The sequence below is a fragment of the Neopsephotus bourkii genome, unplaced genomic scaffold (genome assembly GCF_033783945.1).
Source record: "Neopsephotus bourkii isolate Nb327-2 ecotype Australia unplaced genomic scaffold, CSIRO-AGI_Nbou_v1 NB_1234, whole genome shotgun sequence".
Lineage (NCBI taxonomy): Eukaryota > Metazoa > Chordata > Aves > Psittaciformes > Psittacidae > Neopsephotus > Neopsephotus bourkii.
The window spans coordinates 3,830,294-3,853,937 of record NW_026901719.1 but is presented as its reverse complement, the minus strand read 5'-3'; the positions used below and the strand labels follow the sequence as shown (position 1 = coordinate 3,853,937).

The following is a 23,644-nucleotide window of genomic DNA, read 5'->3' as shown; positions in this document are numbered from 1 at the left end:
GAGCTACATGGAGTCAGTTTGGCCACAGAAAACCCAGGAATTTCATTCTCCTGACAAGCCCATCTCACCATGGCAGTTGTTCAAGGCAAGTCCAAGATGCCACTGCTAAGGATGTACTCACTATTAGGGTTAACAGGCAATCAGCTATTTCTGCAGCTCTGAAATAAGCTCTCTGTTCTCCCACCATCCGTGTGCCTTCAAACTAACCACTGGGGTACGTGAGAGTACCTGATTACTGAGGAAACTTGTATCTGCCAGATACACCCATCAGGTCAAATCCAGATGGACTTCAAGCTCACTAAGAGAATGAAGATGTCTATAACACTCCAAACATTCATTTCTTCACTCCATTCCTTGTGCTGTAAGCTGAAAGCAGCTGTGACTTATTCCCCACTGCAAGAATCACTCTATCCAAAAGCCTTTGAAGGGTGTTAATAAGGCTGTAAAGGAGGCATCATGGGGAGGGAAACTGCAGAAAACAGCACCTTTTTTTGTTGTTCCCTTTTGAAGGAGGCTCCAGGCAGTGTGCGGCTCCTGCCCCGGTTACCTTGAGAGGCACAGGGATGCCTTAGACTCCCAGTCCCACTACCTTGCCCAGGACATATTTGCAGCCTTCTCATCTCACCCTCAATGCACCATATGAAGAGTGAGTAAATGAGTCCCCTTTACCTGGAAAAGCAGTGTCCAGCTTTCTCTGTCCAGAGAACTTTCCAAGTTGGGGAGGGAGAAAAGCATAAGGTGGAAAAGTTTTAATTCTTACTTCTCACAAATCTTTGGGAAACAGCCTTTAATCAGAAGCAGAACAAGACACATAACTATAGAATGTCTCCATCACAACTTAAACTGCACTGGCATTTTAAGCAGGATGAGAGGATGAAGAAAGCTTTAGGGTACAACAGACAAACAGTCACATCAAAAGCACTACTGCGTTAATGAGGCAGTGGCTGCTTTCTTTGAAAAATGTATTCTGAAAGAGCAGATTAAAAAGTGGAAAGTGACAAGATGAATAGTGGAGACTGAGCAGTTTATAATGTACAGAAAAATAGATCACAAAATCTTCAGGTATCCTCATCACATACTGAGATGAACAGGCAACCTATTCTCTGGTAAGAATATTACATACTCTCTTTTTGGGAGGGCTTTTGAACCATGTGCTATCATTCAAATTTAAGTGAGCACACACTGCAAAAAAAAAGAAAAAAAAAAAGGAATAAAAGCCAGAGAATAGTGGGGTTTAGAAAATGCTGGAGAATAGCAAGGCCAGTTTGAAGCCTCTCTGCTTGTTATGTTTACACTCATTGTGGCTCCTATCTTAAGACAATGATTCAGCAAAATTGAAAGCAGTTCATTACTCTATGCAGCACTGATTTTGCTTAAACAGATGGACTATCATGAATGCTGCAAAGGTCACTTAAGAGGGTCAAGCAATTGATCTTGAAGTAAAGAATGCACACAGCCAGTAATTGGACTAACATAAGCACAAAACACAACACAAATTTTATGTGCAATTTCTCAAAAGAATAGCACATAAATAGAGAGACTCAGCAGTCTCTCTATTAAACATGTACCTTTTGGAATCTTTCCACTCCATTTTGGGTTGTGTTATCTGTAACCCGGGGAGTTAGAAAGGGGGAAATAAAAAAAAATAAGACAAAAATAAAGCCTTTGGAGCAGTTATCAAGTCTTACCAACTTCAGTCCTGACAGATGAAACTTTTAAGCAAACAAGACAAAGGGGAGCTTTACAAAAACCACACACTTTATCATGTGTTTCAGCCTTTAAAACATGCCTGCAGCTCCCAATATCTTGAAGACCAAGAAACAGGTCACCTACTATGGTGACAAGCAGCAACCCACAGAACCCTCTGTCCTTCCTGTGCACAGGTAGGGCCTGGATCTCCACTTGCCCATGAACAGTCTCTGCACGTAGCAGTGTCCTCTGTACTAGTCATGTCCTGAGCCCCAGCAAGTCACCCAAAGCACCCCACCTTTGTTTCTTCTATCTATAGACACAGTTAATAAAGGTGCATAAATTATATCTAAAACAAGCAGCTGTAAAATTCTCTTAAATATTATAATGAAAATAGAAATTAACACTATTTTTCCAAATCTCAAACCTAGCACTACTATTTTCTTTCCCACTCAGGTGGAACAGCTGAACTGCAGTGCATGCTGTTGCATGTAGAAGAAGTAGGTGAAGAGAGCAGTGTCTGACTGGATACAATAGTTTGGAATGTTGTATCATCTGCCTTGGCTTTGGAGCAAGGCTCAAGCACAATTTTTTTTTTCTGCAGAGCACAGAGAGCATTAGGCACTCTAAAGTATTTAAGAGAGAAAAAATGCCATTTATAATGGTTGCCATTAGAACACTGAACCACTTACAGATTTGATAGTGGTTTTATCATGCTATCAAAGTTTCCTGTGCAAATTTTAATTGGAATAACCTGTGGCTGGACCAGATTAAAAAGAAAGGACATTCTCTTGTAATTCAATAGGAAGGGGACAGCCTCCTTTTTAAAAACACCAGGATTAGACCTATTCTCAGTTTATTCAGGGAAATCATGCTTGTCTTCTGGATTTAGGAATCACTTTCAGTCTGTCCTTCCTCTGAGCTTGACCTCAAAAGTAGGTTTTGTCCAAGGATCCCACAATACTTCCAGAATTAAGGGTTATTCTTTGAATAACTGAAATTTAATTGAGAAGGTTTCTAAAGATTTATCTCCAGCAGTGTAAATTTCTTTCATTTTTAATCATTCACATACTGACACATGAAATCTAAAACAAATTAAATTAACAAATGGTTCAGAACTGCTTCTGGGTTCAAAAAAAAAGAGGAAAAGACAGAACAAGAAGAACAACCTCTTTGAAGGCAACTTTTTTGGTTGCCGTAAAACAACTAGACACAGTTTTTCTGGATAATCACATCTCGTAGTTTAAGAAAACATGCATAAAAAATTGGAGTCAGTAAGACTACCATTAGAACACCTTAAGGGCAGTAACATACAAGAAAGCCCTCTGAGCACTTCAGAGTGTTCTCATAAAGACAAAGAAGTATCTGTTCTGTCTTACATCTTGACTCACTGAATAGATACTGAGCAGAGTCAACGTTTACAGAATTAAATTCTTATTACTTATTATTCTTCAGAATTACTTATATAATTATTATTTGGGAAATCAAACCTCAGCCCAGCTTGTGAAGTAGGCTGTAAGCATCACATTGAAAATAAACATTCTTCACATTGGGTTTTTTAGTCAGAACCTCCATATTTATTTTTATCCTTACCTGCATCAGTTGGAGTACAGTGATCCAGCATGAATGAAAAAAAGTTGGATAGCTGAGCACAGAAAAGAAAAGAACAAACACTGATAAAAGAGCAGTAACATTCTCTTTCCTTACACAGTTACTAGCAATTTCTCATTTAGGGGGATCTAAGACACCTCTGTATGATCCTATAGGATCAGCCTGCAATAATAGTACAACCTGCGTCCTATTACAAAAACTGCTTTCTGCTTTCCTTCTTTGCTAAGAATTAGCAGATCAACACTACATGAATACATAAAAAGTTCCAGGGCTATATCAATGCTGCCGACATTTTTTGATGTAATCTATCTTGCCCATCACCCAGACTATTTTCACAGGCTTCCTTTGGTGGCTATAGAAAGATAATGCTACAAACACCAAACTGATTTTAGACACTGATGCTACAATGAACACAAAGACCTATAAGTTCCTGATTCCCTGTTTTCATCCCAAAGAAAGCCTGGTCTGACATGCTGAGACTGATGTCCCTGTTGTACATCTTGCCTCACAGGCAGTTAAGATCACCCATAGGGGATGACCTGCAATTCCTGGCTGACAGAGCTGTTATACAGGAATCTCTAACCCAGATATAGTTGCATGGGCAGAATGGTGTCCTGGTGCTTATGTAGTTATGTATATACATACACACACACACACTTACACACACACATATATATATATATGTATGTATACACACAACCTAATTAGTTTATGTGTGAGGCAGGGAAGTAGTTTTTATACAGAGGACACAGATTTGTAGGCAGAAATAACAGCACACCCATTTGGGTTTTTTTTTCAACTTAGTCCTCTAGGATAATGTAAGTGCTGGTACAGGAAGAATTGAAGATTACAAACCTGTAGTTGATCTTGCTCATCAGCATATTCAATTGACTGAAAGATATTCAGAGAATAGCGCCGCCTCATCTCTAGCTGAGCCATTCTGAAGCGGTACCAATTCTGGATAAGGACAGCAGATCTAATGACTGTCAAAACAGAAAGCAATGGAGTACACATGGATGCAGTGTAATCTGTTTACAGGCCCCAGTCATACCACAGACATATCACATTCCCTTAGCTGCTCAGATAGAAGTTTATCAAGTAGAACAATATCTGATGGCACAAAAGAGGTCCTGGGATGGGCACTGTCCCTTAGGGAGAACTCCTCACATCTATGTAAAGCAATTAATGCTGCATGAAGAGTGGACATCAGCAAGAGCCGTGCAGGGGGACAGGAGCTCCAGGAGCTAATGCTCACTTGATCCCTCACCACCATGCCCACAATCCCCCCTGCTATTCCTGGTAGCCAAAGGCCAGCAGCTCTAAGGAGCCAGGGCACTACCAGCAGGAAGAGGAAAGACAGGCAGGTGTGCCCTCAGCATTACTAGGGATCACTGCAGCTTCCACAGAACTAGAGGGAGGAGTGAAAGCAGGAGGCTGGAGGGGCTGTGCTCAGCCTGAAATAACCATGATCTTGGGAGAGGAGGAGCAGATGAGCTTCTGCTTTTCAGAGTTGTGACTCTAGTACTTTAAGGGTGCTCATCCAGAAAGATCAACAAACTTTGAGAAAAGCATTCCTCAGTCACTTGTAAACTGTTTTTTCTAAGATCAGCTAGAAAGTAATAAATGCACCTTTCAGTTACTTAGGGCATATGTAAGTATGGATTTATCATCCAAAGGAGGACACCATTTGTTATACAAAATTGAAATAAAATGCAGCTACTGCCTTGAAGATGGAGCAGCTGAAATAATGCCAAATTCAAATCTAGACATTTGCTTAAATTATGGTCAGAAGGAGACTCTGCATTAACGAGCTTAGCCCTACAGAACACTAACAGGGGCAGTCAAGAGGTATTACATGCATCACTGAATAACAGCAAGAGGAAGACAGAGCACAGGCTCCCTAAACCTGTCCCAGTGCAACCACAACATCACCACCATACCCTTGCCTGGCAACAAAAAGGAGAGCAAGGTAAGAGGCTGCTTTCAAGAGATGTCACATTTACTCACTTGAAGTTGAACATAATTCTTGTATTTTTCCATACCTCCTATTTCCCTGTACTTTCAACAGGATACTGGTAAATCAGTAGACGATCAGAAATGTCAAACCTGTACCTTGAGCCCTGCAACTAACATGTCACTTCAAGGAGTTTCCTAAGGAGCGCAATGCTGAATGGCTCAGGACAGGACACAGCAAAAAAAAAGTCTTTATGCTTCTGATCTTGGGGGAACAAATCAAAGCAGCTACAGGGCAACTCTATAGAAGGTACAAAATAATACACTGATTTTAGCTCCTGACACTCCCAAGAACTAGAGCTCATTTCTGAGCAAATAAACAGATGATCAGGAGAAGCACAGGAACAAAACTGAGACATTCTCTGAATACCCAAGTTTGACACAATCACCACTGCAAAGCATTGCAAATTCACACACACACACACACACACACACACACAAAAAAGAAAAAAAAGAGGAAACTAAAGTCAACACTAATGTCTTAACATGAATATGTTTCTATTATATTACAGTTGCAAAATGCACAGTTGATACTGAAAAGCAAAACAAGAACTCATACCAATACTTTTTCTCCCTGCAAACTTACAAAGAAAAGCTGTGTACCACAGGGACAACAGTTTACACTGGTCAATTATTTTAGCTGATCACAAATACCAAGAAGAGACTAGGATAAGTGGCACCCCTGAGTGAGAATGATGTTTTTCTTTCTTAAACTGACAGTTATGCAAGTAAAGAAAAACCTCCATAGAAAAGTGATTCTGTTAATAAATGCATAAAATTAAGAAAGCTTTTTTTGTCACCAAAAACGGTTAGAAGTGACATAATAGCATGGGTTTTTTTTGCTTATTTTATCATTAATAAGTATACAGCACAGTTAAAGTGGTAAAATTTTCTAGTCCAGACAAGGCCAAAAGTCTGCAGAGACCCCCATGCAACAGATATCACATCCATCCTAGAAAAGTCCTCTTGCATGAAAGAAATGTAATCCTTATATGACTAAGCACATCCTTTGTACCCTACATAAACTCTGAGATCTTCCTTAATTTCTGTCCTTTCTGGAATTCACCACCACCACCACACACCAGAAAGCCTGACACATCACAGCACAGCTGTCATCAACTTTTCTCTTTAGAAGAATACCTAAGGGGCAAAGCACAGCCACCAGCACAGAAACTGATTTCCAGAATCAGAACCATTGAACTTCCCATTATTAAAGCCCCCCTAGGTTGCTTAATGGTCCTGAACGCTTAACACAGCACAATTCCACTGGTATCACATAAAATAGGTATCTATCGACCTCTTTGGTTAATGTTGCAAATCTAATAAAATATTTTGGGTTGGGTTTTTTTCTTCTGTTTTGTTTTTGTTTTTCTTGGGGGGGGGGGTGTTGTGGTTATTTTTTTGTTTTGGGTTGCATTTCTTTTTTTTGTTTGTTTGTATTTTTTGTGAGGGTTTTGTTGTTTCTGTGGGGTTTTTTAAATTGTACTCACTACGGCGCTATTATTCTCAGGACTGAATTAGGACATGATTTTCACACTAGGCTAAACTGTATCTGCAGAAATAATTGTTATCAGTTGCAGAAGGTCCCTACCTCAGCAAGTACCTGTTAAATTAATGTTATTAATGCATTAGAGGGATGTACAGCCTCAGGCTGCAGACCAAATGATGGTTTGGCATCCTATGACTACTGCTGAAATACAGAAAGAATATCATCCAGCAACTGGAGAGGACAAAACATTGTCAAACATGCAACAAAATCATAAGCCAGCTTTGGGATAGCAAAGCCTGGCTCCATACCAGTGTGTATTGATGGCTGTAAACCAAGAAAGAGTACAACTCCTCATGCCTGCTGCAAGCTTTTGTACCCTCAGAAATATTCCCAAATAACTTGTTTCTGAGGCCTTGCAGGGCACATATATGCACAGACGCAAAACCAAAAGGGAAGGACAGCTTCTCAGTTAGAGGGATGTCTGAGACTCTAGGTGCTTCCATGTTACTTCCACTGCTGTGACACAGTGCTGACACAGCTGTGATAACCAAGCAGTGTACACAAAGCTGAAGCCTACCCTTAAACTGGTCAGCTTGGATGCCTGTAAGTGCTCCTTCTCAGTTGCCAGTTTCCTGTGACTTGTGTCCTGGCTTAGTAGCCAAAAAAAAGCCCTCCTTTTCAATCACGGCTGGTCAGCGTAATAATCTCCTAACACTATATGCACAGTGCCACATAACATGGTTCCTGGCAGACCCCTAAACTGCGCTTAAATGACAAACCTTGAAAGAGAACACAAAGGATCTGAACAAAGGTCTGAGCTAATCCTGGAACCCACGTGCCTGTGCAAAGGCTGGTGAGGTATGATCAAAAGCAGGGAGATGACGCATTAGATTTTTAATTGAACATTTAACCAGGTACTGTGGAGACTTTCAACTCAGTGACCGACAATGGAGAATTGCAGGCCAGGCATTTGGTATGGCAGAAAACAGATTCTAAGAGTCATTATAATAGCTCTGCTTTACTACACTTATTTCATAACCAGGGTCACCCACCAGCAGGAAAACTGGGACAGTTTGCCCAGAAATCCTGTGCTGTAAAAAGCTCTAAAAGTTCCCCCTCAATACCTTAATCCATGTGTTTTGCTAGTAACACAGCAACACACATACATCTGAAATTTAGGTTCTTCTCCAGATGCTGTGAATCTTTTCCCAATCTGTAGACGTTAGAGGTGGTCTACAGTTGCCTTCTGACCTCAGCCAGCATCTAAAAATTATGCACTCTTTTAAAAAGAAGATAATTATAATTTTTTTTTTTCAACAAGTATTTTCACAACAGGACTGGGGGGAAACATTACCTTGCAATCCTCTTCTGGTGTTACAGAGATAACCACTGACCCTGAAGACAAAGACAGCACTCACCATTCTCTGATGTTCTGTCAGCTATAGAACTGCTGCACCCCATGGTTCCAATAATGCTTCCCATCAGTTTTAACTGCTGCTGATATGAAGCACGTGTCTTTCAGCTGTTATGCACATTTTCTGTGTCATTCATTCAGTGATGAACCCCTCCAGGCTCTTCCTAGCACTGCTAACAAGGAAGGGAGTTGGAGGACAAGAAAAACAACAACAACAACAACAACAACAAAAAGCATTTGACAACACAGAATCTAAAATAGCTACAACTCATAAGAAATTACTGTACAACACGTCTTGCAAAAACTGGACCTGATGAACAATACTTGGTTTCTTTTTCACATCTGATTATTATCAGCTTGCATTCAAGACTGAAGAACTCAGTAATTAGTACAGTTTACTCCTTACATGTTAGCTGGAAGTTAATGTGCAACTGTAATTTCCTGGTAGGAACAAGAGCAGTAGGGACAAGAGACTACAGAGGCATGTTACTCTTCATTCTTGTGATTTGAAAATCGGAACTGCAGAATTCTAAGGACTTTAAATTACATCTGATACTACTGCTAAAAAAAACCCAAACCTCCCCTCCTAACACTCTATTGCTTTGAAAAGTGCCCTGCCACTCCATTTATCACTTTTCTCTCAGTGTCACCACCACCAAACTTGCAAGTTGAGACAGTGCAATAGCGAGTTGTTTCATCATCAGATTTCATTTAAATAAGCCATCCAATTTTCAGCTGCATTTCCACCGAAACATTGGCTTCATTATATAAATGAACAAAGTACATTTTGTAGTATGGCTTTTTTTTTTTTTTTCTCCTGGTACTTGCTTAGCTGTTCACTAAATGCTATTATTCACTAATGCAACACACTTCCTAGCCAATAAGCTCAAATAAACACAATTCCTCTGAGATATAAAATAAGTTAATTTCTAAGTAACAAGAATGTCACTGATGCTCTTATAGACTGAACTTTGTAGGAACTAAAGATTTCTTATATGATCACGCTGATCCCCCTCTCTCCCTGTCTCCAAGGATACAGGTTTCTCTCTAGCATGTCTGATGTCTAAATTATTGCATTTGTTGTTTTGTTTAATTGATATTCCTTTTGACTTTTAAAACAAGGAAGAAATTCATTAGCATCAGATGAATGTTTAACTACTATTATTTTATTTTGCCTTTAATAGCAGAAGTAAAAATAACAGGATAAGAGAAAAAAATGCATAATTAACCTATTTTTAATCTCAACAGATATTTATTGTTGCAGGACTATTTACAGTGTTGATATATTTTCTTATATAATGTCCTGTTATGTTATATTAATATTGCAGAACTCTTTATAGTTGTGGGGATCTTTTTCAGCATCCCACAACAGAAAGGCACCCTACACTTGAGCTGGGTCTCCCACCTTCTGAGTCAGTATTTATTTTAGGAAAGAAGGATTTTCATTTTTTTCCCCACAATGGACTGCTTTCCTTCCCTCTGAAGGAGCTATCATGAAATCCAAAAAAAGTGCTGTAACATTAATTTTGAGCCAATCAGTAGCTTTGTCAGCATCAGACACACTGACATTGCTAATAGCTCAAATTTGTCTTATCTCCAAAGAGTTGTTGTTCTCCTGAATACTTTCACCTTGCTTGCCCTCTTAGGGGAATAAGATTTGGTATCAGTTCATCTCAAACCAACCAGCCACGACCTGAACTGTGACCTGAAAACGAGAACCAAGAGCAAAATAGAGCATACAATCTAAGTCCTGTTGCAGCAAGATGATCTTCAGCGTGTGCCTTGCAACTTGGTAACAGGAATCTCAAACAAAACCATCACGTTTCTCAGGACACCACCCAAGCCACAGCTAACAATGGTCTGACCCAAGAAACAGGGATCTGAATCATCACTGCAACGTACTTTCAACGACTTAGGCTTTTCTCCCAGTCACCCCCACTCTTCCCTCCACCTACCTCTAAATTCAAGGACTACTAACACCTCCTCGAGCAAAGAAATAAAAAAGAGGCATAGGGACATAAATTTTATGGTGACAGCAGTAAATGAATCCTGAAACATACACTCAAATCTTGGAGGAAAACTTGCACAAAAATATCCATCAGTAAACATCTGAAAAAGTATAAATTTGACAATCAAAGAACTAGTCCACAGGAATAATCATCACCTTCAGTCCCAAGTATCTGTATCCTAAAATGGGCATAGCGAACATTCAAACTACTACCTTATTTCCTGATGGCTTCTTAGGTAACTACAGAGCCATCCCAGCCACCAACCTTCACAACCAGACTCCAGACCAGCCACATCTACTGAAGACTCCAGCAAGCAGGGTTTCCAACCAGGCCCAGAAAATTCACTTTCTGCCCTTCTTGTCTGACTAAATCATGAACAAGGGGAACAAGCCTCTGTGGAAATGAGGAAATGTCCAAAATGAGCCTCTCCACAGGGAGAAATCCCTCCTCTCCTGCCCTCCCCTCCGAGTTATGCTGGTTCAAGCCAACTCCTGCTCAAAGCCAAACCCTGCCTTCTTGAACAAAGACATAGAAAAATACCAGGTAAAAGGCCATGAATGCCTTCCATGGGGAAGAAGGTTGAAACCCAAGCATTATGGCATTAGAGTAATTTATGTGAGCTATTCACTGTGCAGTGTAGTAATGTCTGGTGAAGAATCACCTGCCGTTATAAAACTTCCCAAAATGCTGGACAGGGAAATGGAAAGCTAGGCTTTTACCAAGGTAATTCAAAAGACTTCAGAGCTGCAAGGTAGCTGGGTGAGAATCTGGGACATAATGCTGTGTTAGCATTCTGGATACTATGGCACTGCTATGTCCTTAGAGAGAATCTGTCATGTTCACTAAAAAGCAGGCGTAATTCAACATCTGCAAGCTTGTTCCATTTTTCAGATATAACTATAAGAAATTGCTGTATTTCTCTCAGTTCAGCAAAAAGGCAATTTTGGGATGGACAAGCACTGAATACATTGCCCATCCACTGAAGCAAAATAAAATATCATTCCAACTATGCCAATAGACATGGACCAAGTTAAGCCAGAATGGTATATGCTGCTCTTTTTCTGGGTAAGAGTCACTGAAGGTTACACTGCAGCAAGTGCTTACAAATTTGGGGTTCAGAACCGTAGCTGGGGAGAGCCTGATTTACAGAGAGAATGAATCAGCACCATTTCAGCTGGATGCAATAGGTGCTGCACAAAATCAATCATGCCTCCAGTCTGTCAGTCGCATAAAGACCTGGCTGCCTAAAGAATAATAGAAAACTTCTAAAGATTTACAGCTGACTTTTAATGAAATCAGGCTGCAGGTCCTTTGGGCAGAGCACTATCCTGTCAAACATACCTTATCTTTTAAAATTACATGAGCTGTGCTACAGGCAAGCAAATGTAAGCTAGGTCAAGCCTGAGGATATTGAAGCCATACAAGTAAGAGCCACTGGGCTTTAACTTCTTGTTCTTGCTTTGTTCCATTTGTTTCTTACTTTTGATAAAGAATGAAAGGCTCCTCCCACCATTTTTGTTGGGATGGGAATTATGTTACTTCCTTCAAACTGCTATCTCCAGCAACATGCCTCCATTTCCTATTTCCTCCTCTCTCAACCATATTTGTGAACAGGTAGTTATGATCTCCTCCCACAACATCTCTTAGAAGGTACATGTGGTCAAAGAAATGATGAGATAGGGACATTTTTCTCCATTAAGATCAGAGGGATGGGTGGGTGGGTAGACGCTTTCAGTGACAGGGGCTTTCCTTTGATCCCTTCTTGCTATCAATTTTTTAATTTTCTGCGATTCACAGACTTCCTTTAGAGTTGTTTTCCTTTGAAAATTAGGACTGCAGAGAACAGAGAGATACCATAACATGGGTTTGTGATTGATTTGCTTCTGTGCACTGCTCGGGGAATAAAGCAGGAAAGAGCAAAATGCTTGAGAAAGCCCAGACATTAAATCACAACACGCAGGTTAGCACCTTTAGAGGGACAACTCTTCAAAAATGTCTTGTGGGCAGAGCTGAGATTGTGAAGGACAGGAATCTAGAGATGAAGTAAAAATTTCATTATCTAAAAGATGCACCCTGCAGAAAGTGGGATGAAGCAGCCAAAGTCAACTAACAGAGTGAAAGAGAACCTTGTGATGCCACAAGAACTGTAATTTTGACATTAGCACTGAATTTAGTTTGACAAGGGACTGATGTGAGAACATCAAACATAGGGAAAGCAGTATCTGTTTAGGTATCTGTTATTTTGCATCCATGGGATAAACTGACATTTCCATTAAGTGACTTCCAATGGTTACATGTGTGTGAAAGAAAGGAGAAAGCCTTTTTGTTTACGGATAATTTCTTCAACCTGCTCAGAGAAACAAGGCTAAGCTCAATATAAAACTGAAGGAATCATTTCTAGCAGTGGCTTTGTTGGCAGATCTCTGTATTTGGGCCAAGGATCAATAGGGACTGGATGTAGTAAGATACCAGTAAGCCAGCGAAGCCTGATAGAGAATAGGATGAATATATAGAACAGCTCAATAAGGTGGACTCATATTCCTGAGCCCAAAAATGCTCTGCAAGAAGAAATAAAAGCAAGAGCTGCAAAGGTGTGAACATGTAGAGATTATTCAAGCAATTGCTGAGTTCAGGAACTATATGCAAATCCAAAGAGAATGGTAGAAAACTGATGGAAGAATGCCAGTTCGTGTTATTTATAATCAATAAGGAATTTACTTACACAAAACATTTGCACCTTTTTGTGCACAAAATAAACAAACAAAACAAGCAGCCTCATTTTTTTGCATGGCAAGACTTCGGGCATAATGTTTTTTAAAAAGAGAGGAAGTAGCATACACAAGTGCACAAATGAGGTACAGATCACCCTGAACTATAAGCAAAGCCGTCACATAATTTTCCAGAAATGCTAAACGCCTGTAGGGGGAGATTCCTCTGAGAAGCAAAGAGAAAATTCAAAATCCTGAAGCAAAGTTGGTTCTAGTAAACTGGAGCCAACCACAACATAAAAGTTAACACCCTTGTCTGAACCATGCATTGCCCTGCAGTTAATGAGCAGGGTCTTTAATTCTCCTTACTTGAAGGGGAGAAAGGGTGAAAGAGCAAAGCTCCAGAATGAATGTGTTAAAACTCAAGCCAGTTTAAATATTAAATTAATGCTTCAGCTGAAATTCATATTGGTTAATAAAAGTAAAGCATCAGAAAAAGGTTCAAAATTATAATAAAAATAGGTTTTCCTAAAAACAAAAGTACATGAAATACAGTAGTCCCAAAGCCAGCTGATTGCATCTGTATTCAGAAGTTCTGGATATCTGATCCAGTTCAGGTCAAACCTTATAGTCCAAAGCACACTGATTTTTCTCAGGGTAAAATCATAAACAGTTACACATACATCATTCCCTACACAGTCATAAGATTAAGACAATTTGCTCTTTAAAAGTGAACTAAAATATACATATATACCCCACCCAAAGCTTACTTGTTTTTTTCTTTCTGCTTCAGCAATACCGATTTTTTTTTTTTTTTTTTTCCTATAAGGAGTACCTTTAGAAGATTCTTTTTTCAGGAGAAAGCAGCCCCTTTTTGGCAGCAGAACTGCACAATGATGAGTGAGGCTCTGCAGAACAGGTGCTCGGGTTCTCTCTGGGGTTCTGGAGCTAGGAGATGCAATGCATTTGCTCTCCACCTATTTAAACAGCTTCCCGAGAGTAAATTTCTTGAGCACAGCTCCTCAGAAACAGTCAGGGGAAATGCTGTGTTCATCATTCGGCCTGATGTGCAAGCGCATGGCTGTAGCCCTCCAGCTGCAGTGTATGCATGCTGTTGAAGAGCTGTTTTGTCACCATGCACCCTGAATCTCAGGCAAAGAAAGGGATGGGCTTGAAGTTATCTGCTTCACATCTGAAGTCACATGATCTCTCTCAAGAGGAATGGCCTTTCTGCTGTGATGAGGTGATGATTTGCATTTTAGCAGCTCTAGCACACTGAAAAATAACATAAAGGCTGTGCAGGTATTTGGTGATCTGGCATGATTATGAAAGCCCTTAAGGAAAGAAAAACTTTATTTATGATGAGGCATTATATCTGCATGTTAGAGAGACTGGTTTTCTCCAAAACACTCATATCCAGGTAATAGGACCAGCATGAAGCACGCAAATCTTGCACTCAGAAGCAGTGCACTAATGCCTGTACACTTCATTTCTTCATGTGCATTCACATGTTCTTCCATAAATGTGTGACTGAAATTCAGTGGACTCTGTTCATGTTTTGGCTTGCCTGCTCCTTGTGCAACTACTGGGAAGGGATTGAAGAAACACAGAACTCCACAGTGTGGCTCCCCTATGCAGTCAAGAACCCATGGCACCGCAGACTTTGAAATCAAATCCTAATCCCTGGCAGCAGGGCCTACAGCTCTGAACCTAGCTCCTCACCTCACTGACCAGGGACTCTCAGTCACTGCACAGGTGTCCTTTGCATGCCCAAGGTGATTTGTTACTGCCCACTGATCCACAAAGGCCCCTAAGGAACCTGCCGCTTCAGGCAGTATACCAACACCATGGGGACACTGTCATCTTGAACACATACACCACTGAAAAATATAAATAACAGTATAGGATTGTAACATCACCAATACAGTCTTGGGCCCAGTCTTCAACATCACTCATCTTCATTACACCACATTTTTCCCAAGTGCTGTGGAGGGGTTGCTTGATGCTGTGCCAACTGATGGAACAGAGCACAGCAGAAGCTTCTGTGGCATCAGTGCAGGGTCCTTCAGAGAACAGTGACAATCAAAGCAAGATCTTCACCCTGCAGCCCCTCCCCCAAATGCTAATAACACTGCAACATGGTATTTTCTGGGAATTTCTGCCATCAGTCTGGTGACAGTTATAGAAAAGCATCAACCACCACTGTGAAGAACAGTGATCAAATAATCTTTTGGGACAGAAACAGACAACTGCCCCTACTGTGACGTAACAGATGCATCTATTAATGTGCAAAAATCTATTAACGTGCAAAAGATATTTAAAGTACCGAGCTAGCAAAGCAAAAGGTACTGTGTGAATGAACTGGCTTGCTGGACTGAGCTAGTCCTTCGAGGCTGTGGAGTCCCAGACAAAAGCCTCCACTTTCAAAGCTGTTCCTCTCTGAGACAAGACAGTAAACAGCATATATATCAGGTGTGGTAATTCTGCATGACCCAGAAGGGTTCTGATGTTTGTTTTTCTGGCAGGATGCACTTTCCCTGATCAGAGTTGCAGTAGCTAATCATTTATGTATGATCACTGTGTTCTGCCAAAATGCATGCAAGCAAAAATACATCACAAGCTCTTTCGACTGCAGACTGGGGATACGCATTATTTATAAAACACTTACTGTACTTGATAAATTCACCTCTATTGGCATTAACCAAGATTTCTGCATAATGTGAGGCTATAAGGCTTGTTCCAATGGCCAACAAATCCATCAAAAACATTTCATCCAAGATAATGGGAGAGGAATCAAACCCTTAGCTGTTAGGTTCTATAGGACATAAAGTCTCCACCGCATATTTTCTTTTGTTATTCATGGAAGTTGTTAGCCCTTTGTCTTAGTGGTCTGACATGACCAAGCAACCTGATAAAAAGTCAGTCCTGCTGGACTGAGCCACCTCTCCAGTTACCTACAGGTATCACAGTAACATGCAACTTGAGGAAACACAAATATGCTTTCCAAATTAACCTTTCCCATTCAAGTCCAAGGATGTAGGCTGTATCAAATGAGCATTCTCCTTTCCACATAAGGCAAAGAGAACACACCAGTCCCACCAATAAAGTCTCACATACTATCGCTTTTTTGTTCAGCAGTCATGTATCACACACACACTTAAGATGCTGAAATGGTTTTAGAATCAACAGTTGCAACAGAAAGTAGGCCAACACGTGCTGCCAATATGCTGCTGAGCAGTCTGGCATGACAAGAAAAAACTCAGTTATGTGCAGAAATCGGGACATCCCTTTACAGACAGCCCTTCTGATGTAATAGCACGTACTCTGTTTTAAAATACTTTGGAAACATTAACCTACCGAGCAAGCTTCCATGCAGGCATTCCACATACATAATTCAAATTCAACTTCAGGCCTACTTCTCAGAAGTACCCCCTACAAAGTGATGTAACTGATATTTTCAGAAAGACTAAAGATAATCACAGTCAAATTGAATGTGCTCCCTCTTGAGTCTTGACAATGGCTCCCCATCCTTTACCCTCGCTCAAAGAAGTATTTTTGAGTATTTTTTTTAGCTTACGAAGCTTAAAGAAGTATTTTGAGGTGACCAAACAATTTTTTAAAATACTAAATTATTTTAAAGTACTAGCCAGGGGACAAGGCCCTGCCCGAGGACCTGGATGTCCAGTCACAAACAGAAAGAATCAAAAGAATAGAAGAAACAAAGAGAGAAATAAATGTCCAGAACAATTTTAAACTCTGTCTCAGTCAGTCAGATGACAGATATGCTCTCACAAAACAGGAGTAGGTTAATTTGTGTGAATAGGAAAATAAATTCCCCCCTGACAACTCTGGGTGAGATGAGGAATAAAAGATACTAAAATTAGCATTGCTGGCAAAAAGAACACAAAATCAGAAATGTGAAACAAAGGCAGGTGTAGGGCCTCCAAACTCTTGAAGGCTAAGAAACTAATCCAGAACACTGTAAAAGCATCAGGATCTTCTGATCATCTGTAAAAATTAGAACTTTTTTCTTTTTTTTTTTTAAGAATAATTTCCCAAATTATCAGTTGAATGCGAATAATTCTGGGAAGCAATGACTAATGACCTAATTTGCACAACTCTACCTCCCTCATGTTAGCTTCAGCCTCCACTTAGCGCTTGTAGAGATGATAGCTAGCTATAGCATTCAGGTTTTGCAGTCTTAGTAAAGCAACAAGAGGGAAAAGAAATAGGCATAAGAACTGCCTAACAGCAGCGTTTTGTTGGTCTGGTCAACCAAAATCTGCACTGAGTGCAAACCTACATCCTGAAGCCTCAAGCCTACCAGATGGTCTCTTCCCAAAAGGTGCCTCTGGATAAATCAGGCTCATAAGGTCAGGAGGGTACACAGATTGAACTCACACATTAATGATCACTATGCAAAAGGGTTTGGTTTTTTTATTTTATTTTGTATTTTTTTTAAGACTAGGAACTACTTAGTATAGCCATCACATACATGGTAGGGAGTCAGCAAATTCTATGGAAATAATTTTCTTCACCTCTATTTTCATCTTCTCCTTATGAAATTGTTTTTAATGACAGACAAAATTTTCCACCTTCATTTGCTGCTTCAGCAGTTTCAAGAGTCAAGGCAACTACAATATTTACCTAGAAACAATATATTGTTTTGTTTACAGGCACCACATGCTTCTGAAAATTAACAAACTTACCTTTTACATTCCAAATTAATTCTCTTTGTAACTTCTAACCACAGTCCTATAACCATTGTACAGGTTCCTTAATGTGTACTTCTACAAGCCACACCCTTTGGGATGTGAGGATTTCGCATGATGAGGATTTATGTAGTGAAACCCCCCTAAGAGATGACATAGGATGATGTAAGAGATGCATTGTGTGATGCAACAGATGACAAAAAAAAATTCCAGAATTAATAAATACCTGATGCAGACAGGCACAGAACTGCACAGATAGAGCTGCTCTGTACCCTCAAAAAGAGCCATCTTCTGCAGAAGATACACCGTGAATCCACAGCCTAAATAATCTTGGATTACTGATGGGTGAGAGGAGGGTGTGAGCAGACAGTACGAGGAGCTCCATCAGGTTCCCTTCAGCAAAGAGACACTTACAGAACACTTAGGCCGCCTCGTACCGTAACCACACGTACCCCAACATTTTGCAAGCCCAACACAGCTCCAGAGGAGGATCACGCACAACCTGACACACCGACCTGCGCAGTACCAACCACCGAGGGCTGCGCCCAGAGTGAGGAGGTGAACCGGTGAGCGCGGAGAGCCCCCTGCTGGCGGCGCGGTGCGGCACCGCATCGGGAGTCGGCCGCAGCCCCGCCCAGGACAGCCCAGCCCAGCCCGTCCCTCCGCGCCACGGCCGCCAGCGCCGCCGCTTCGGGTTACGTTGCTCCGCCGACAGGGTGCAGCGATGCGGGGGGAAATGACCATTTCCAGGGGAGCTTTGCTTTACCCTGCTGGTGGTGAAAGAAAATCTCCGCTGCTCCGGGATGGATTTTAAAAAGCAAAGGGTCTCGCTTTCACGCCTCGCTTTAAAAAACTCTGTAGAGTGTCGCATGCTGTGCCTGAGGGGATAAATCGTAACTTTCGCACATCCGTTAGGCACCACGCAACAGCTTCCTCAAGGAAGCACTGACAAGCTCTGGGTTCTGTCTTAGCACGTTGCTTCAAACACTGCCTCCTGTGCCGATGAAACCATCCACACCTTCCCCCCGCACTGTCGGGAGGGCTGGAACACCCGCCGCCCGCGGAGGAGCGCCTTCCCATGCCTGGCTGACTTGGGACCCACGCAGCCGCGCTCCTCCCAAGCAGTAGGGGTGCTTCTGCGCCTCTCCCGGAGCTCAGCCTGCCCTTCCCATGCTCCGGCCAGCCCGCTGGGTACGAAATGTAACGCACCAGTCCCGCTGTTCCCCTCTCACGTGGGAGAAGCGAGCGACCAAGCACACCCAAGGGCAGTGGGATGTGCAGGAAGGCTAGCTGGCTAGCCGTTTCCCAAGCCGGGTTGGAGGTCACGGTGTTAGGAGCGTCCAGGCTGGAAGCCACAGTGTACGGGTGCATGGGAAGGGGGTGCCCGCAGTACCCGCTCCGGGCCATAACGGGGCTCTTGCCCTCCAGGCTCGTTACCTGCCCCAGTGCAGAGTTTGGCGGGGCAGATGAGGGCCCGAGGGCTGGAGCTTAAAGGCTCTAACGCGTGGAGATGCGTGCCGACACTGAAGTCGCACATAAAACCTTACCTGTGCCTTCCCTACCGTGAGAGCTACTAAAGTAATTTACCCCCTTCACTGATCCTTTCTAGCTAGCTGAAGGGCAGAAGACGCATTAGGGTGATTCTTAATGACTACATTTTTAATTAACCAGCAATTTAAGACGAAAATTAAAAAGGGGCAAACAAAAGCCGCGCCTGCGGAGACCTGACCCGTCCTTCCTCACACGTTGTCCCCGCTACAGTCTTAACGGCTCGCCACGCGCCCAACGGCTGCGCTCCCCCCGCCCCTGCCCTCGAGCGCCGCGCCCACCCGGGTGGGGCGGCAGGAGGCGCCCCAGTGTCTGATCGCATAGGGGTAGTCCCGCGGAACACGGTGTATATGGCGGTTCCATAGTGTAGTGGTTATCACGTCTGCTTTACACGCAGAAGGTCCTGGGTTCGAGCCCCAGTGGAACCAGCGCCGCTGGTTATTTTCTTGCTTTCCCCCTTCAATCTTTCGTCGTTTCCTATAAAGAGATGAGTCTCTGTTTCCTTTCTACTTCCTCCCCCCCCCCGAAAGGCAACTTTATAAGCGTGTAAAGAAAGGGTAAGCCCTGCCTACGGCAGGAGAGGTGGAAGGTGAGGGGAGCAGAAAGGCTCCTCAAGCAGGAAACTCCCTTCCACAGGCCCTGTTCAAGGGCTTGTTGCTATAGGACAAGGAGTAATGTTTTTAAACTAAAAGGAGATTAAGGCTCGACGTGAAAAAAAATTCTTGACAATGAGAGTGGTAAAATACTGGCACAGGTTGCCCAGAGAGTTGGTGATGTACCACCCCTGGGGACATTCAGGGCCAGGCTGGATGTGGTTCTGAGCAACATGATCTAGTTGAAGATGTCCCTGCTCATGGGAGGGGCATTGAACTAGATGACCTTTGAAGGTCCCTTTCAACTTAAACCATTGTATGCTGCTATGATTCTATGATTCCATGATTTAACCAATGTTGCTGCAGTGCTCGCTTTTTTCCTTTAAAAAGCTCTATTTCCTGCAACAACATCAACCAAAATGTAAAGAGACCCAGCGAGAGCTGGCTTGTGCCAGCACCTGAGGTACTGAAGCATCTGGTGCTTTCTCCACCTGTCTGCCCAGCATGGCTCTGCGAGGCAGGATTTATGGGGTTTAAATCTGGTCACTCACCTTACAGTACTCGCTGAGCACCAATTTTGTGGTGGTCGGTAGCCCCCATGTCTCTGGTGCGGAAGGGATGCCTGGGGTAGAGCAGGGGCTGTGGGCTTGTCTGCACCGAGTGTCACCTGGAAGGGGAAACAGGCAGATGGAAGCCTGTTACCCCTTCTTTTAAGTCTGCCTGATACAGGAGCTCTTGGGGGCCATTTTGCATCTTCCCATGGACCCCTTCTCACTGTTGCAGCTTAGGCCGGGGCTGGCTGCTGCAGAAAGGTGCAGATGGGGCCTCTCCTTGCCACAGGTCAGAGGCTTCATCCTCGGAAGCAAAAGAGGAGTCTTTTCTTGACAGCATGGTCTTGGTATGGTCCCTGGGCTGGGTAACCAGGGGGACTACAGAGACCAGAGGCAGCCTTGGAGGCAGACGGGAGGAGCCTGTGCCTCCTCCCAGGCAGGGTGTGCGAGCATCCACATGGCAGTGAAGGCTGCAGCTGAACGCATCCCCAAGGAGAGTTTTCTCCAGGGCAGACTGGAGTTTTCACTGTTTCACTGTTGCTTTCACCTCTGTGCTCGGAGAAGTGTTTGAGTACAGGATAAAAACTGTTTTCCCCTGGATTGCGTGTATTGCTTATTTTATTAATTGAGAAAGAAGAAGCCATCTGAGCTTGCCTTGGAGCAGTTTGAGTTATTGCGTGTTGTCTCATTTTGCACATGCAAGCCTTTAGAAAAGGGTAACCTCTGGGCATGGATGCTGCCATGGCATTTGTCTGTGCGTGGGAGCCCTGATGAGTGCTGGGGCTAAAACACCTCTGCAGAAGGAGGAAGTTCCTTAGCTCTGCTGATCAGAGCAGGAGGGTGTGATTTACCCGTCGTAAAGATGAAAGAGAAAAATCAGCTTAGCTGAAACTTCTCTTAATCATCATTATAAGAAAACTATGAATCCTTTGTCAGTGTTTGGTCTTATTAAAGAAACACTCTGGGGTGTGGGCAAGTTACCGGTTTGACTCAAGCTCTGAAAAGCATTGGCATTCGTGCTCTCAGCACGTCAGTATCCTTCTTCTGTGGTTCACACTGTCCTTCTTCTGTGGTTCACACGTACATGTATAAATGTGTATTTTGTACATTCCCTAACTGTACTAAAACCAAACCACACCAGTCACACATTTGTGCTGAGACACTGCATGTCACGTGTGTTCAGCTCCCAGATGCGTGAGTCTGTGTGTGCCGCTCTGATTTAGCTGTCTGGCAGTCTGACTTTGGGAGAAGCACAAAACCACTACATGGAGTTGCACTTCTCTCTCACACTAGTGCTTTTCTTACCTGCTTCCCTCTGAGGGCACACGTGCACACTGCCAGTCAGTCAAATGCCAGGAAGGTCTCCACTCCCATGTATGTGTTTTGGGAGCTCATGGGTACTGCCATGCTCAGAAGCAAATTAATGTCTCATAAGGAGAAAGCTATGGGCAGAAAGCACTAAGTCTGCATACAATACTGGCGGTGTCACAAAATGGTAGTGAGATGTATCTTTATCTGCTAACAAAGCCAGGCCAAAGTATGGACTGGAACACTGGCCTCCAGTCATCCATGCTGTTTAATTCTTAGCAAACTCCTGGTAAAATTGTGGTTCAGGACACCTAACCCAGCTGGAGAGGGACACATGTCAGGGAGCATCCCCAGGCAGGGTGTTGAACAGTCTCCACTCAATTTGTTCCCCCTGCTGCCATCCCAGGGGGTTCACACCCTTACAAACCCCCATGCCTTCATGTCATGCCCCTGGAAATGCATGCTGTACTCAAACTCATGTACTCAGAGCATTCCGGTGGTGCAGGGTGTCCTTTGTATTATTTCCCACAATATGGGGGAAGAAAACACACCGAAATATCTGAGGACCATGAAAACATACCAAAATGTCTTAAAGCCAATGGGACACCAGCTGGACCTGGAGATGTGTGGCCAAGAGTGAACCTACCCAGTCGGTTCCTGCCTCTGTTTTACATAGCACTGTGGGTATCACCAAACCTTCCTGCTTTGGACCATTTGTACCAGCTATAGTTTTGTTCCATAATCAATGCCAGGCTAATTTTATCCTTTTCAATTTTATTTTATTTTATTTTTTTTAAAGGGTAAGTGTAGCCCTATCTGGTACTATATTGTGTACTGGCTTTAAATTGTTTTCTGTCTTCTGTACCTGAAAGTATTTGTATGCTCACTAGGAATTAACTACATGATTAGTTAGCAATGTTGTCTGCAGTGGCAGCACAGTTTTGCTCTTTACAGTTACTAAAACGAAGGCCCATGAACACCATTAGACACAAAGGGTCTGAACTGTGTAGAGTTTTAATATATTTTAATATATTAAAGGCTCTTCTACTCTTCCTGTGAGCCAGTTCATTCTTTTAATGCTACAGACACATTTTTAAACACAGATTGCACTTTTTTTTTTTTGTAGGGAGGGAGTTTTACAACTGGGAGCCACCAATCCTGACAGTGTACCTTTGGATGAAGTGTTCTTTGGTAACAGCTGTGCTATTTCTGAGCATGATCCCTGAGCAATTACATTTCTTACACAAAATCAAGACCTATTTGAAAGGTGGAGCTGACCATAACCCATGGCTGATTTTAAAATGCTTAGGGTGGTAGGAGAGAAGTTGGTTTCACTTTTTTAGAATACAGTAGGTGATTTCTCTTTGGGTGGGTAGCTCTGCCTCCCAGTGACCATGAGGTGAGAGGCTGAAGTTCTAATCTAGTTTTCCAAGAGATATGTGAATGAATGTATTTAGAGATTTTTAAGCTGGGATTTTCAAGACCATGGAACTTAAATACCAAGTGCTCATCAATGCAAAGAGGGAATAGATATCCAAGTGTCTTCAGCAGCTCTGGAAATTTTTGTCTCTGTGGCCACACTGCTTACTCACCCTGCCATGCACTGATGTTCCCTAGTGTTTGGGGTGAGTTAGCCCAGGTCCAAGAAGCAGGATGTCCATGTCTGTTCAGGCGTCTGCCTGTGACTGCCTGTCCTCTTCTTGAGGGTAGATTAAAGTGGGAAAATTGTTGGGTTGAGCAAGTTAAACTGCTCAAGGCTGAGCAAAGCAGCAAGCCCCCTTGGCAGGAGATTCATCCCAGTCATGTCGCACACCCTGGCAAGGGCAGGATGCCGCGCTGGAGGTGCATCTGCAGAGAGATGCTGTCCCTGGCATCCCATTTACAGAGCATTCCAAATATGTAGGTATCCAGAGGCAGGTGAGATGAATCCTGCCCAGGAGACTGTTTCCAAAAAGTCAGCATCCATGTTTACACAGTGTTTTTTGAATGGATGTACACC

The 23,644-nt window shown here is 42.6% G+C and overlaps 1 protein-coding gene and 1 non-coding gene across 8 annotated transcripts in view; one reads left to right on the top strand and one right to left on the bottom strand.

The window, feature by feature from the left end:
- The window catches only part of PPEF1 (protein phosphatase with EF-hand domain 1), a 41,648-nt gene extending 22,208 nt beyond the window's left edge, over positions 1–19,440 (bottom strand). The window contains exons 1-4 of one of the 7 annotated variants that reach the window (XM_061364587.1): positions 19,370–19,440; positions 8,221–8,386; positions 4,156–4,283; positions 3,283–3,334 (exon numbers count right to left, since the gene is read on the bottom strand). In XM_061364587.1, coding sequence (XP_061220571.1) covers positions 3,283–3,334; positions 4,156–4,283; positions 8,221–8,284 — 244 coding nt within the window. In that variant the 5' untranslated portion in view covers positions 8,285–8,386; positions 19,370–19,440. Of the gene's footprint in view, positions 1–3,282; positions 3,335–4,155; positions 4,284–5,412; positions 5,555–8,156; positions 8,390–9,956; positions 9,978–13,768; positions 14,228–19,369 lie in introns of those variants that run through there. The other 6 variants (XM_061364586.1, XM_061364585.1, XM_061364588.1 and 3 more) reach the window with 6 other exon arrangements.
- A 108-nt stretch (positions 19,441–19,548) lies between these two features.
- TRNAV-UAC (transfer RNA valine (anticodon UAC)) lies at positions 19,549–19,621 on the top strand. The gene has a single exon. It is a non-coding gene; the product is annotated as a tRNA-Val (tRNA).
- Positions 19,622–23,644: the final 4,023 nt, after the last annotated feature.